This window comes from Clarias gariepinus, chromosome 2 (assembly GCF_024256425.1).
Source record: "Clarias gariepinus isolate MV-2021 ecotype Netherlands chromosome 2, CGAR_prim_01v2, whole genome shotgun sequence".
NCBI classification, from domain to species: Eukaryota; Metazoa; Chordata; class Actinopteri; order Siluriformes; family Clariidae; genus Clarias; species Clarias gariepinus.
Window position 1 is genome coordinate 50,695,836 of NC_071101.1, and position 16,652 is coordinate 50,712,487.

The following is a 16,652-nucleotide window of genomic DNA, read 5'->3' on the forward strand; positions in this document are numbered from 1 at the left end:
CTGCGAATAGATCTTGCTCATATAGATCTTGGTTGTGACTGCAATTTCAAAGACTTAAACTGTTTCATCTTTAATAGTTTTTAATAATGGATATTTTAATGTAAAAAAAAAAGCAGATAGAGACTGATAAGCAGCTGGTGTTATCCAATTATTTTAATGATTTTTAAGCAAAGTACAACATGTATTCACCTGTTTTATACAAATTACTATTTTAACTCTGAATAGTTTTGGAAGAATACATTTTATTTTTAAAAGTCATGTTTGCGTGTTTTAATTGTTGGGGAATTTAATTGCTGGAAAATCTTTAAACCTGTCCATGCGCAAATGTGTTTGTGTTAAAGACAACAGAGAAATGCAGGAGTGCACACAAACACCTCTCCATCCACAAATGCTTCAACTGTTGTCTTGTAAATCGTTGATTAAACTTATGAACACAGCTTTTTAACAGTCCTAAAAACAAGTGCATGGTCTGTTTTTGTCCTTAATTAAAATACATTAATTGATAATTAAAATATGGTTAGTTATATAATATAGTTATAATTAACAGTTAAAAAGAGAGTAGTGGAGCAGCTATGCTCATATCTACATAGAAATAGCATACATGAACTATATCAGTCAGGATTTAGGCCTCATCACAATGTGTGCAGGACATAAGAGATTGGGTGCTAATTAACTTCCATCTGCTTAATCCTGACATAAGTTCTAGTCATAGGACCTCATTCAGCTAGAAGTGAGATTTTAGATCACACTGTAACTTTAGATGGCCTTTCTGTTCCATCGAGTGCAACAATAAAATACCTCGGTGTGATAACTCTGTGGTTTGGGAACTGTGCCCTTGCAGACTGCAAGACCATACAGCAGATTGTGAGGAGAGCTGAGAAGACCATCAGTGTCTCTCATAATTCTATCAAAGACATGTACACAGCATGCTGGATTCGCAAAGCCACCAGCATTGTGGATAATCATATAGACATCCTTCATACACACTCTTCACCCTCCTGCAATCAAGAAAAAGGTACTGAAGCATTCAAACCATTACATTTAGACTGTGTAATAGGTTCTTCTCACAAGCCATCTGTCTCCTCAATCAAACAGGACTGGACTGATGAACAAACACACACAAATGCACATACAATCACTCACTCAGAAAAATACTGTCTAACAATTTACATGCATATGTTAACAACATAAACGAAACCTTGGTCCTGGAGAAATGCTGCTTTATTTCCCTGTGTACTAAACAGTTGCTTCTTAGCTTCTAGGCTGCTGTATTGACGTCTCTACCTGCATTTGGCAGGGTTGTGCCAGCACTTAGCTTTCCGTGAAAGCAGACGAAACAATATCCATTCTCATGCTTACACCCAGTTATAAACTTGTGCCCATTTTGGGAACCATGCCAATGCCAAGCTATTGGCCCTTGCTCATACCCATTTTTGACTTGTTGCTCTTATTCTGTTTTGGCCCATTGCTCATATCCAGCTTTACCACAGTCTCTTTGTGGAAAAGCATGTTGACATTTTACCAGTTGTGTTCGATTAGCTTTTTTTTTTTTTACATGGTTCTTTATCTTGAATCATTCTGTCCTCATTACTGTTATGTTTCTGCATCTGTAATTTTTCTGGTCTTGAATTATTGGTTTTACTTATTTAATTATTTTACAAATATTAAACGGATTCCATAAATCCTATCAGTCCTGACAGGTTCACATGATACTAGCCTTAATATTTTCCTAGTATTTACTTTGGGCTTTTTTCCCAACAAGGCATTTCATCATCTCTATCATAATGTCATTCAAATTAGGGAGGTGTGATTAATTTCTAAAGTATAAAAGCACCAGAGATGGTTGAGCAATAAGTCATATTTTTTACAATTACTTTTTAGATATACTAGGACAACACAGTTTACAGCTTTGTAAACATTTAAAATGCTGTATCCATGAACCTGACAGAGTTTAACCAGTCTGATCGCTGTGTGCATTTCTCCTGTCCAGAGAGATCTGTATCTCCTGCAGTTTATATCTTACTGTACGTGTGTTCAGCTGCTGTGGTTTTACTAACAATGTGTGGAAATCTGCTTGTCATCATCTCTGTTTTTCACTTCAAGCAGCTTCACACACCATCTAATATTCTTGTGGTCTGTCTTTCTGTGTTAGATTTCCTTATTGGCATTTTTGTAATGCCACCAATGTTAATCTGGACAATTGAGTCATGCTGGATTTTTGGTAGAGTTTTCTGCACCATCTATTGGTTGATGACCAGTTTTCTCTCAATATCAACCTATACTGTTGCTCAGATTGCGGTGGATCGGTATTTGGCTCTTTCAAATCCATTTCTCTACATAAACATTGTCTCTGTAAGATTCACTTGTTTTGTAATTGGTGTTAATTGGGCCGTAGTAGTAGTCTACGGCTTAGCATTATTTGTATTCAATGGAAATTTCACAAGTTTCGTAATGTGTCCTGGAGAGTGTTTTCTCTTTGAAAATGAAGTTTGGACTGTAATTGATATTATATATTTGTTCATATTTCCACTTTTTGTCATAATTATATTGTATACCCGGGTTTTTGTAGTTGCTAAGAAACATGCCACTGCTATCAGAGAGCTTAATAATCACCCACAGCCAAAAACACAGAAAATCACCCCACACTCGATGAAATCTGAGAGAAAAGCAGCTAAAGTCCTCGGCATTTTAGTGTCTGTGTTTCTGATGTGCTTAATTCCCTATTTTATTTGCTGTTTTTTAAGCAGTATTGTTACAATACAGGCAGAAACTATTCGTAAGGTCATTATTATTGTTTGTCTTAACTCGACTGTTAATCCATTTATTTATGCTCTGTTTTACCCATGGTTTAGAAGGTGTGCTAAATTAATTATTTCCCTGCGAATATTCCATACAGATTCTTCATTAATCAAAATTCAAAAGAAGTAAAATGTTTTTAACTCCTTCTGATAATGTACTAAATGTAGCGTTACTAAATAGTTGCGTTATATTAAAATTCAATTGACATGATCTTAATAGACCATAACTATCTTATCCAACTTTAAAACAGTTAAACTGTAAAAAAAAAAAAAGTCACTGACTATGGGAAGTACATTAATGTAAGCAATGTTTAATTGATTTATTTCAATCACAGTAAAAACCTCCAAGGTGAATCTACAGCTTTGAGGTCAAATTTTTATGGTCGTTTTAAATTATGAATATACAGTACATAAAAACTCTGACAAAAGACATGAAATTATATTACATTTTATTTTAAAATATATAAACTTTTATGACCAATAAAATGTAAACCCTTGATATAGGGCATACTCTGTTTTTTTCCATATTTTATTCAGTTCTTCAGTAAAATATAAAATGCAATACAATAATTATATTAAAAGTATTGCTACTTATTATATAGATTGTGGAAAATATATTTGATATATAATCCTAAAAAAGTGATGAATAATTATGAAAAATTATAAATGCAGACATATAAGAGGAACATCTGGAATACTACACAGTAATTTGCAGTCAGCCAAAGACTCAACAATTTGCAACAGAAAAATAAAATATTAATTTGTAATTATATAGTGATATGCTATTAAATATTTTATTTCTGTACATGAATAACATTCAGACGCAAAGATGCATCTCTCATTCATGCACTGCTGTACAGAAATTTTGTTATAATAAGGCCTTTTAAAAGTTGAGTGGACCTGTTAACATGCAGGGAGTGCAATTATACTTTAATAAATATATTTATAATTTATTTTATATTTATTATAATTTAATAAATATTATAATAATATTTTTTATTATTTTTTTTATAATTTATAAATTATTTATAGTTTGTTTAATTGAGCCTACAAGTACTGTGCTAATAATTGGGGTATGCTATGCCATCCTTGAATATCTTACTTAATGCATTGATTCTGTATTTACATTTATATCAATAAAATTTAAAACTGGCTCTTTGAAAATGTTTGTTTTTATCTCACCAACCAGTGTTTGGAGTTCTGTTTAGTTTTTATAATTGTGTAAAAGATATTGTCTGGAATAGCGTGTAAAGGGACTGTGTAATATTGAATTAATTTTTAAGAACTTTTAATTATTAAATTATTCATTTATACATTTAGCTTCTCTGCCAGTTATCATATACAGGTTCAGCAGGGTTTCTGCAGTCTATCCCTGGAGACTTTGGGCACGAGGTGAGGTACACCCAGGACAGGGTGGCAAGCCACCGCAGGGCAAACAAGGCAAGGCAAGTTTATTTGTATAGCACATTTTATACACAATGGTAATTCAAAGTGCTTTATATAAAAGAAAAGAAAAAAGTTATAAAAAGAGAAAAATAATAGCAGTAAAAATGATTAAAACTGTATTTAAATTTGATTAAAAATAAAAACGCTTTTAAAACTACTTAAAATTTGATTTAGAGACAGTTAAACATATAAGGTAAACATAAAATACATTGCAGTCAGTTCGGACGTAGCACAGTGCTCATATAAATGCACAACTGAAAAGATGGATTTTAAGTCTCGATTTAAATGTGACTAATGTTTTAGGACATCTACTCTCTTCTGGAAGCTGGTTCCAACTGCAGGCAGCGTAATAGCTAGAAGCTGACTTCCCTTTGTTTTGTATGAACCCTTAGTATTTTCCAACTGACTTGATTCTAACGATCTGGGGCTGGTTACTTGATAACGCAAACTAGCCGCATGCTAAGAAGACTCTTAAGATATATCTCACGTAAAGTGATAACTTTTCTAAGTGTATTTCTCGAACTGTCCCTTAGGAGTCTTCTTAAGTCGCTGCCTCTTACATCCGACGTTACAAGGCGCTGTCTACAGGTAACGGTCCTGAATTAGCTGACATCTATTGCTCAGGAAACAATTTTTGACTACTTTTGCATGACAGCGTTAAGAAAGATGGCACTTTCTATGCAAATTAAACATTGCACTGAATTCTTTTAATAGCATTTATTTCGACATGGGTTATCTTATCAATAGCATGCCATAATAGACAAATATATTGTAGCGTTTTACCCCCGGAAGGATCTTGGAGAGACGAGTTGGCTTGATTGCTTCCCAATGCAAATGGCTGGGAGTACTTTATTATCTCACAGCACAGTACACATACAGCATGTATGTATCCTGGTAATATATCTACATGAGCATTCACTCGAGAACCAGACCCAATTCAATTTCAATTCAATTCAATTTTATTTGTATAGCGCTTTTAGCAATTTTCATTGCCGCAAAGCAGCTTTACACAGTTAAAAGAATTATTTAAGTTTGTATGAAATGTGAATTTGTATGAATCAAAAATGCTCAGTTTGTCCCTGGTGAGCAAGCCGAGGGCGACAGTGGCAAGGAAAAACTCCCTGAGATGGTAATAGGAAGAAACCTTGAGAGGAACCAGACTCAACAGGGAACCCATCCTCATTTGGGTGCAACAGAAAGCAGTAAATGATCTGCATTTATACAGTGTGTAGGGTGGGAGGCAGTTCAGCTATAATAGCTGATGTTAATTGATGTTAATATGGAGTCCAGGTAGTTATTGAAGACCCAGGTAGACTTGTAAGAAGTTCCAGTCATGAACTATCGAACTGTCAAGTCCCCAGAGAAACAGTTGCCAACACCAGTCAAGGCCAGAGCCGTCTTCTAGGTAGAGAGAACCATCCCCAGACACCAGACGCATCCCAGAGAGACACACGGGGCATCCATGTGACGAGATCTTCAGCCAGAAGCGGGGCACCAGGATGGGTCAGACAGGTCCGGAGGGCAGAGGGAGTCCGGGTCACTGGCAGCTCAGGAACGACATGTGTAGCTCGACAGAGAGAGAGAAAGAGTGAAAGGGGGAGACAGGAGAAGAGAGGAAAGAGAAAGAGGGGGGAAAAGAGAAGAAGAGGAGAGATGGCAGTTAGGTATGGTCACAGTCACACAATGTATAATGTGAATGTACAGTGGTGTGAAAAACTAATTGCCCCCTTCCTGATTTCTTATTCTTTTGCATGTTTGTCACACAAAATGTTTCTGATTATCAAACACATTTAACTATTAGTCAAAGATAACATAATTGAACACAAAATGCAGTTTTTAAATGATGGTTTTTATTATTTAGGGAGGAAAAAAATCCAAACCTACATGGCCCTGTGTGAAAAAGTGATTGCCCCCCTTGTTAAAAAATAACTTAACTGTGGTTTATCACACCTGAGTTCAATTTCTGTAGTCACCCCCAGGCCTGATTACTGCCACACCTGTTTCAATCAAGAAATCACTTAAATAGGAGCTACCTGACACAGAGAAGTAGACCAAAAGCACCTCAAAAGCTAGACATCATGCCAAGATCCAAAGAAATTCAGGAACAAATGAGAACAAAAGTAATTGAGATCTATCAGTCTGGTAAAGGTTAAAAAAGCCATTTCTAAAGCTTTGGGACTCCAGCGAACCACAGTGAGAGACATTATCCACAAATGGCAAAAACATGGAACAGTGGTGAACCTTCCCAGGAGTGGCCGGCCGACCAAAATTACCCCAAGAGCGCAGAGACAACTCATCCGAGAGGCCACAAAAGACCCCAGGGCAACATCTAAAAAACTGCAGGCCTCACTTGCCTCAATTAAGGTCAGTGTTCCACCATAAGAAAGAGACTGGGCAAAAACGGCCTGCATGGCAGATTTCCAAGGCGCAAAACACTTTTAAGCAAAAAGAACATTAAGACTCGTCTCAATTTTGCTAAAAAACATCTCAATGATTCACAAGACTTTTGGGAAAATAGCTTGTGGACCGACGAGACAAAAGTAGAACTTTTTGGAAGGTGCGTGTCTGGCGTAAAAGTAACACAGCATTTCAGAAAAAGAACATCATACCAACAGTAAAATATGGTGGTGGTAGTGTGATGGTCTGGGGTTGTTTTGCTGCTTCAGGACCTGGAAGGCTTGCTGTGATAGATGGAACCATGAATTCTACTGTCTACCAAAAAATCCTGAAGGAGAATGTCCGCCATCTGTTCGTCAATTCAAGCTGAAGCGATCTTGGGTGCTGCAGCAGGACAATGACCCAAAACACACCAGCAAATCCACCTCTGAATGGCTGAAGAAAAACAAAATGAAGACTTTGGAGTGGCCTAGTCAAAGTCCTGACCTGAATCCTATTGAGATGTTGTGGCATGACCTTAAAAAGGCGGTTCATGCTAGAAAACCCTCAAATAAAGCAGAATTACAAAAATTCTGCAAGGATGAGTGGGCCAAAATTCCTCCAGAGCGCTGTAAAAGACTCGTTGCAAGTTATCGCAAATGCTTGATTGCAGTTATTGCTGCTAAGGGTGGCCCAACCAGTTATTAGGTTCAGGGGGCAATTACTTTTTCACACAGGGCCATGTAGGTTTGGATTTTTTTTCTCCCTAAATAATAAAAACCATCATTTAAAAACTGCATTTTGTGTTCAATTATGTTATCTTTGACTAATAGTTAAATGTGTTTGATGATCAGAAACATTTTGTGTGACAAACATGCAAAAGAATAAGAAATCAGGAAGGGGGCAAATAGTTTTTCACACCACTGTATATTAACTGTAGAGTGCAAGCAGAGACTCCGGCAGGACTAACTATGACAGCATAACTAAAAGGGAGAGCCAGAAGGAAACACAAACATGAGGGCTTCCTGACATGTAAAGCAAACAATCACCTCACCGTCAGCAAACCTGAGTGATCAATGAGAGTGAGAAAGACAGCATCCAAACATACCAGTTCACCATAATACTCTACGTCCATGAGTCCCCCAGATCTGCTCCTTTACCTATGGCAAATCTATTTATAAAAATGCTTGGTTAAATAAATAGGTTTTTAGCCTGGACTTAAACACTGAGATTGTGTCTGACCCCCGAATACTATTTGGAAGACTATTCCATAATTTGGGGGCTTTGTAAGAAAAAGCTCTGCCCCCAGCTGTATTTTTCATAATAAGCGGTACTGACAAGCGGTACCTGCATCCTTTGATCAAAGTAGGCGTGGCGGATCGTAAGACACTAGCAGTTCGCTCAGGTACTGCGGCCTGAGACCATTTGATGCTTTATATGTCAAGGGTAGTATTTTAAAATCAATGTGAAATTTCACAGGGAGCCAATCCAGTGAAAATAAGATAGGAGTGATGTGCTCATATCTTCTGGTTCTAGTGGGGACTCTCGCTGCTGCATTCTGGACTAGCTGAAGCTTATTTATGCATCTAGCTGAACAACCAGACAGTAAGGCATTACAATAGTCCAACCTAGAGGTGATAAAAGCATGAACTAGTTTTTCTGCATTGTTTAGCGACAATAAATTTCTTATCCTGGCAATATTTCTGAGGTGAAAGAATGCTATCCTGGTAATATTATCTACATGAGCTTCAAATGAAAGGCTGGAATCAATAATCACACCAAGGTCTTTTATTGTTGCATTTGATGGAGCAGAAAGGCCATCTAAAGTTACGGTGTGATCTAAAATTTTACTCCTAGCTGTATGCGGTCCTATGACTAGAACTTCTGTCTTATCCGGATTTAGCAGAAGGAAGTTAATGAGCATCCAATTTCTTATGTCCTGCACACATTGCTCAATTTTAGTAAGCTGTTTTTTCTCATCAGGTTTTGCTGAGACATATAACTGTGTATCGTCAGCATACCAATGAAAACTAATACCATGCTTACAGATTATGTTGCCCAGAGGAAGCATGTAAAGGGAAAAAAGCAGTGGACCTAAAACTGAACCCTGCGAAACACCAAACTCCACTAGAGAACATGCAGAATAATCACCATTTAAGTCTACATACTGATAACGATGGGTCAGATAGGATCTGAGCCAGGAGAGGGCTATACCCTTAATTCCTACTACATTTTCTAATCTGTGAAGAAGAATACTATGATCAACGGTGTCAAAAGCTGCACTTTGGTCGAGTAATACAAGCATAGTTACACAACCCTGATCAGAGACCAATAGGATGTCATTTACTACTTTAACGAGTGCTGTCTCTGTACTGTGATGAGGCCTAAATTCTGACTGATACAGTTCATGTATGCCATTTTTATGTAGATATGAGCATAGCTGCTCCGCTACTATCTTTTCCAGAATCTTAGAGATAAAGGGGAGGTTTGATATTGGCCTGTAACTGGACAGCTGACAGGGGTCGAGGTCGGGTTTCTTAATTATTGGTTTGATAACTGCTAATTTAAAAGATTTTGGAACATAACCAATGCTGAGTGAAGAATTAATTATTCTCAACAGGGGTTCTGTTATTGCTGGTACTTTCTGTTTAAGAAAACCTCAATTTTATGCCTAATATTTACAATTTTATTATAAAAAAGTCCTCACTATTGCATGATGTTGTTGTGGAGATTTCTGCAGTGGTCTTATTTCTGGTTAATTTGGCTACAGCATTAAATAAGAATCTAGGATTATTTTTGTTATTTTCTATAAGAGTGGAGAGATATGTTGATCTAGCTACACTAAGAGCTTTTCTATAGTTCAGGATGCTCTTCTTCCATGCTATTTGAATTACTAGCAATTTAGTTTGACGCCATTTATGTATTAATTTCGTTATACCAGGGAGCAAGTTTCTTATCTCTAATAATTTTTCTTTTAACTGGAGCTACATTATCTAAGGTATAGCGAAATGTCGACTCTAAATATTCAGTCGCCTGATCAAGTTCTGTGGGGTCAGACGGTGATCTAATCGAAGTTGGGAACTCTGGGAGATTACTGATAAAACTCTGTTTGGTAGTTGATGTGAATGTACGTTTCACATGGTTTATGGTAGCGCGGCGCTGTGCGTACATTATTACTGTGACACACTTGAATTGAGACAAGATAGTGATCTGAGATAACTTCAGATAGTGGAATTGTGAATAAATTTCTTATACTTAATCCGAATAATATTATTAAATCTAAAGTGTGACCTGCTTTATGAGTGGGTCCTACTACACACTGATTTACTCCTACTGAGTCCAATATGGACATAAATGCTGTTCACAGAGGGTCTTCTGGGTTTTCAAAATGAATATTAAAATCTCCAGCAATTAACACTTTGTCTACAGAAACGACTAGGTTTGAAAGGAAATCTGCAAATTCACTAAGAAATTCAGAGTACGGCCCTGGAGGTCTGTAAATGAGCTGACTTAATATAGTTAAATACACTTATGTTACTATAAAGAATTTTACATGAATTAAATTTGTGTCCGTGTTTTTGTACAATAGTCAAATTATCATTGTGAATAACTGCGACGCCTCCTCCTCTACCAGTTAACCGAGGCTGGTGTATGTAGCTGTATCCAGGAGGACTAGCCTTATTTAGAGCTACATACTCGTCCGGTTTATGTTAAACAGAGTATATCAAACTCCTGATCTGTGATAATTTCATTAACTATAACTGCTTTACATGCGAGAAATCTAATATTTAACAGTCCTAGCTTTAGATCAGAGGTGCCGGCTGCACATTCAGTCTGATCCAAGTTTGTCGTCTTTATGTTAATTAAATTACTAAAACAGACTTTCTGAGTCTTTCTAAATTTGTTTTTAGCTCGGGGAACAAACACAGTCTCAATATGATGAACCCTGAGTGACGATTCTATGCAGCTAGCAGACGGTTGGTTAAGCCTGTCTGTCTGCTCTCTGGCCTGGGCTCTGGATTGTCACAGATTAACTAGGCCTCTTCTGAGACTATGAGCTATACTGCAAGAAATAAGAGCAGCACCTTCCCGAGTGGGATGGACACCGTCCCGCCCTAACAGGCCAGCTTTGCCCTCAAAGGTCTTCCAATTATCAATGAAGCCCACGTTGTTTTCAGAGCACCACCTGGACATCCAGCGGTTCAGCGACCATAACCTGCTGTAAGGTACTGTATGTCACCAAGTCTCATTGGGATGGGACCAGAGCATACTACTCCATCGGACATCGCCTTCGCTAATTTAAACACTTCTATAAAGTTATTCTTACTAACCTCTGACTGACGAAGGCGTATATCGTTAGCTCCAGCATGTACTACTATCTTGGAGAACCTGTGCTGTCCTAGAGCCCTAAGATTACTTGGTATGTCCGGTGCTCTGGCTCCCGGCATACACCTAACCACTGCAGCTGGCGCCCCTAAAGGCCTGGCTAATTTCACGTGCCTCAGTATAGAGTCTCCTATAACCAGAGCTCTTTCAGGTTTCTCAGCGAGTGCATCACTGAAAAGAGCAAACCTGTTGGACACGTGAAGCGCAGAAGAGGTGTGCTCCGGTGGGCTAGCCTTAGCGTTAGCTTTGTCTGAACGAGTATGCCGCCGAGTCGTCACCCACTCGCCCCGCTGTGAGGGCTCTACTGCCGGAGTCGGGGGCTGGTTATCTCCGCCTGCGGCACCCAGACTGTCCGCTACGGGAATAACGCTGCTCTCACACTCTCTAACCCTCTCTAAAGTCTGGATGTGCTCCTCTAACGCTGATATCTTCTCCGTCAGAGTGCTCACTAACACACACCTATCACAAATGAAATTACCACTAACGACGGAGGAAGAATGTCTAAACATCCTGCACTCTACACACTGAACAAGCTGAATATTAGACCTGATATCGTACCTGAGTGTCATGATTCCTAAATCAGTGTCTGCGTGGTTGTGGCATAAGTGCAGGAGGCGAGCTGGCATTTTAATAATGGTTTTTATTAAGCAACACATTAATCAACACCGACATAAATCATAGTACTTACAACAAAAGCTAGACGCCTGACTGTGCTTCAGTCAGGCTATTTATAATGAACTTAATCACTTCCCTCGGTTCAGGTGAATGCCTTCGTCATCTGACAGAGGTGCAACCTGGGACATGCAGTTCCCACTCAAACAAAAAACTACAAACATAACATAACAAAAACCAGTCTTTGGGCGCTTTGGCGCCCTCTAGGGGTTAACCCTTACAGTACCCCCCCTTTAAAAAACGCTCCTCCGGAGCGTTACCGGAGGACCCAGACTCCCACCCCAGCAGTTCCAGTCTGGGCCCCCGATACTGAGGCGGTCGATCCCACTTGGCACAGGACCGCTTGGCGGCGGCTGAGGAGCTGGAGCGACGCTCGGCGGCGGCTGAGGAGCTGGAGCGACGCTCGGCGGCGGCTGAGGAGCTGGAGCGACGCTCGCTGCATCCGGTGGCTGCTGAGGAGTTGTAGCCACGCTCGCTGCGTCCCGCGGCGGCTGAGGAGCTGGAGCGACGCTCGCTGCGTCCGGCGGCGGCTGAGGAGCTGAAGCGACGCTCGCTGCGTCCGGCGGCGGCTGAGGAGCTGGAGCGACGCTCGCTGCGTCCGGCGGCGGCTGAGGAGCTGAAGCGGCGTCCTCGAAGCCTGGAGGTGGAGGAAGGACGAAGCTCTCCCAGTCGCTCCACGGCTCGCCACCCTCGCTTTCACGCAGCGGTGGAGGAGGTGGAGGAAACGCGTCCTCGGCGCAGTGCAGTTGCGGGACGTTCCTCGTCACGCCCTTGTCTCTCTCTGCTCCTCGCTGACTTGCCGCCAGTCCGCCGGTTCGGCGAGCCTGCAGCCTTCCCAGCTCCGACACAGCTCTCTCTCTCCTTCCTCCTCGCTGCCGTCCAGCCATTCCGCCAGCTCAGCCGAGATGGTAATAGCGCCCCCCCCCAAAAAAAAAACATCTGGGGGAGCGACCTCCACTATGCCACTTTTACGGTCTAGCTTTCTGTCATGATTCCTAAATCGGTGTCTGCGTGGTTGTGGCATAAGTGCAGGAGGCGAGCTGGCGTTTTAATAATGGCTTTTATTAAACAACACATAAATCAACACCAACATAAATCATAGTACTTACAACAAAAGCTAGACGCCTGACTGTGCTTCAGTCAGGCTATTTATAATGACGTAATTACTTCCCTCGGTTCAGGTGAATGCCTACGTCACCTGACCGAGGTGCAACCTGGGACATGCAGTTCTCACTCAAACAAACAAAACTACAAACATAACATAACAAAAACCAGTCTTTGGGCACTTTGGCGTCCTCTAGGGGTTAACCCTTACACTGAGTCGGAGTTTAGTTGTTTGGAGCTGAATTCCGTTTGTTGTTCTTAGAAGAAGAAACTTGCGCGTTCTCCACCAAAAAGCGCAGAAAAAGGCGAAGCCAAATAGTATGAGATGTAAAAACTAGTTGCTATTAATATTATTATTGTATAAATGAAAAAGATATGTAATTTAAACGCTAATACAAACGCAAAACTTTCGCGGCAACGATACAAAAACAGGAAAAACATCTACATGTTCGCGCGGAAAGATGGAAACGTAATCACAGTGCAAAAACTCTCAGGGAATCATGATGAACCCTACTTACAGCTTCTGCACAAAACCGCATAGTTGATATACGGATATAACACTGTATCTCACAGTGAGTCAAACCGCATATGTGAGATAGGCATATTATCATTACAATCACTCAAAAAAATGAATGGATGCGGGGTTTGAAACTCCTAAAATTTATTTTCTCATATTGAAATTCAAATTTGATTTGTCACATACATAGTCATACACAGTACGATATGCAGTGAAATGCTTAAATTTCACTAAATTAAATTTCATAAAATAAAACGTGTAAAAAGAAAAGTCCATCCAGTTATGAATGAGGGCTAATGATCAATGAAACATATTTTAAACAAAAAGCAGCAATCAGCTGGACATCAAGACATAGAGCGTACGTCCGACGCGTTGGCATGGCAAGTCTGAGCAGGTCAGGAAAGTCCATAATCTGTTGCCTTGGAAGGCAAAACCTTTTTTTTAATAGCCACCTCAGGCAAAATATGAAAAGGGTTGTTTTGCATAAAGGAAAATTTCCATTCGGCTCCGCGGACGGAGACATCTTCAGTTTAACACAACAACACGCTGTATCGCTGCCAAATTGTTTGCCACCTGTTTAATATTAAACGTGATTGCCAATTTTACTGCATTAGTCACATTATGATATAGGCTAATTAAAAGTCACTTTATTAGTTCTAATATCAAATTAAATAAAATTCTTAAACAGGCCTACAGTATATTTAATCATTAATATGACTTTGATAAGTGCCATAATTTGCTTCCATGCACCGCTGATTTATAAAGACTGCTGCTCAGTGGCGGCAACTAGCGTCTTGAGCTGAAACTATGCTAAGAATAAGTTGAGGTTTGTCCAGACCAACCCCCCAAAAGTGAGACTTACTTAGGAGATACTTACCGCACGAACGTTTCGGGAAATGTGCCATAACGTTAAGAGAGAGGTTAAGGTACAACTTAAGAACTACTTAGCAATAAGAAGCTTTTGAGAAACCGGTCCCTGAGTGGTCTGTTAGGTTTATATTCAGTGAGCATATCTGCAATGTATTTTGAGTGCCATTGAGTGATTTATAAACGAGTCAAAGTTCTTTAAAATCTATCCTAAATGTTACAAAAAGCCAGTGTAATGACCTGAGGACTTTGATTTGTTGGTTTTATGACCCCTAGACTGAAGGTATGCATTCACCTTCAGAGCATCATCTTTGTTTCCAAATGCAATGAACTCAGTTTTCGCCTTGTTTAACTGAGGAAAATTTTGGCATATCCAACTGTTAAACACCTTCTTTCAAATCATTTTTACTGTAATGTTGTAGATTAGAAGTAACAGCAGACTTAAAACAGTTGAATTCAGACTCAGAATTTGTGACATCAGCTGTGACTTCTTCTAATGACATACTGTAGAGACGCATTTTGCTGATCAAAGCTCTTCTAAATTCAGTTAATTTCAAATTAGTGCATGCTGAGGGTAAGCTCTGGGATAGTCTCTCCATATCCTTAGGTCCTAGTGGTTTAGCAACAGTTTGTACTTGGAGAACAGCAAAGTTAGGAGTAACACTTTCAATTCCCTTAATGCCCTGAGATCTCTTTCTAGCACCACATAGCTTTAATGAATTTACAGGCACATCAGTAACTGATTGGATGGCTACATTGGTTTTAAAGAAAGCTTGTAGGTCAGGATAGTTGTTATCAGACTGACTAACTTTATCCACATCAATTCTTGTTAAAGCTTTGTTGCGGTTAACTTTTTTAGTCAAAGAGAATACTCTAGCACAGAGCTCCTGGATCTGTTCCTCTAGCTCTGAGTTACGCTGAGACTGTTGTGTATTTAGCACTAAACCAAATTCTCTATGGCAGCAGATAATGCCTTTCACATTTTTCTTACGAATACATGCTCCTAATACCTTTTTACACTCATCTACAGACCAAGTCTTGTCTAGATGGATCTTATATTTTTAAGTTAGTTCTTGTCTTACTTTTTCAGTTACAATTAGGTCCATTTGCACTTCTAACAGTGATTTGAATTCACTATCAGACCATGTCAAAGACCACCTTTTTTAGTTGTGGGGATCAGTCTAGCATTCTTCTTAAACATTTTGTAAATTTGTTTGTTACAACACAATCATTTAAGGCTAATCTTCCCTGTCTGAATAGAGGATAACCATTTTTAAACAGAAACTTTTAAAGGATAACTTAATTAACCAACCCTACAGCAGTCTGTTAACTCTTCTCTGACAGCGCAGAGAATAACAAATTTGTACTGTTATTAAAGGTTCTTTTAGATAGACTTACCAATCCTTGGTTGTACAAAAAGATTCAGTCTGGAATAAAGTCACACCTTTGAGCTTAAAGTTTCAATCTGGATTCAGGTGAGGAACTCTGTCCGGGTCACGGCACAAAACTGTTGGGAACTTCTTTCCCTTTGTCGAATCAGAGACCAGGAGATGTTGGGATATCTTTCAAGCAGAAATTACTTTTTATTGAGAACTCGCCGAGTGTCGCTGTAGTCATCCAGGTCTTATTTTTTGCTTGCTTTCACGTTGCCAAGTTTGCCCAATTCCTCGTTTTTTTTTCCCTCTCACCTTCATGATTCAGATTTGTCACTTTGCCTCTTTGAACTCTCGCTTTCACTCTCAGCCAGCCCCAAGAACCCTGCCACCAGCACCTACTTTCTCCCACACCGTACCACATCCATCGACCTCCTTAACCACCGTCATTCCTGAACATGTCAGATCTCCACCTCCTGCCGTGGTTAACACAGAAGCCGGGGAACCCATGCAACTAGGACGTGCCTCTCTGACCGCTGCAGAATGAGAACGGAGCTTCAGAGAGGGGCTCTGGGCGTATTGTGGATCAGCAGCACACCACAGAGCCATATGTCCTCGTCGCCAGGGAAACGCGCAGGCCCGGTGATGCGAGGTGAGTGATGCGAGCAGCCTGCCGGGCCATCTTCACCTCTCTGCCATAACACCTAGTGTTTCTTGTCTCATGGTCCAGGTACACCTCCAGTTTGGCCACAAACGAGTCAGAAGTACCGCATTCATCGACTCCGGCCCCGCAGGTAACTTCATTGACTCTTCTTATGGCAAAAAACTGGGAGTGGAGTTTGAAGCGTTATCCCAGCCGGTTCAAATCACATCAGTCGATGGCCGGCCTTTATCCTCCAGCCCCATTACCGCCCAGACTCAACCCATCACCCTCATCATTAACCAGCACCAGGAATCAATCCAATTTCACCTTACCTCCATCTTATCCCTACCAATCATTCTTGGATACCCTTGGCTTCTACAGCATGACCCTCTCATCTCCTGGACTCAAAACTGGATCTTACAATGAGGGCCAGCCTGTACTGAACTCTGCCTGTGGGATCCGGCTGGGAC

The 16,652-nt window shown here is 40.0% G+C and overlaps 1 protein-coding gene across 1 annotated transcript; it reads left to right on the forward strand.

Moving 5' to 3' along the window:
• The first annotated feature begins 1,935 nt into the window (after positions 1–1,935).
• Positions 1,936–2,928, forward strand: LOC128541585 (trace amine-associated receptor 13c-like). Its single transcript, XM_053512072.1, has one exon. It carries the CDS (start codon positions 1,936–1,938, stop codon positions 2,926–2,928), a length of 993 nt encoding a protein of 330 aa, XP_053368047.1.
• The last annotated feature ends 13,724 nt before the right edge of the window (positions 2,929–16,652 follow it).

Bases quoted from the DNA above. Each gene is read 5' to 3' on its own strand.
- LOC128541585 (XM_053512072.1), top strand. From the start codon at position 1,936: ATGAACCTGACAGAGTTTAACCAGTCTGATCGCTGTGTGCATTTCTCC.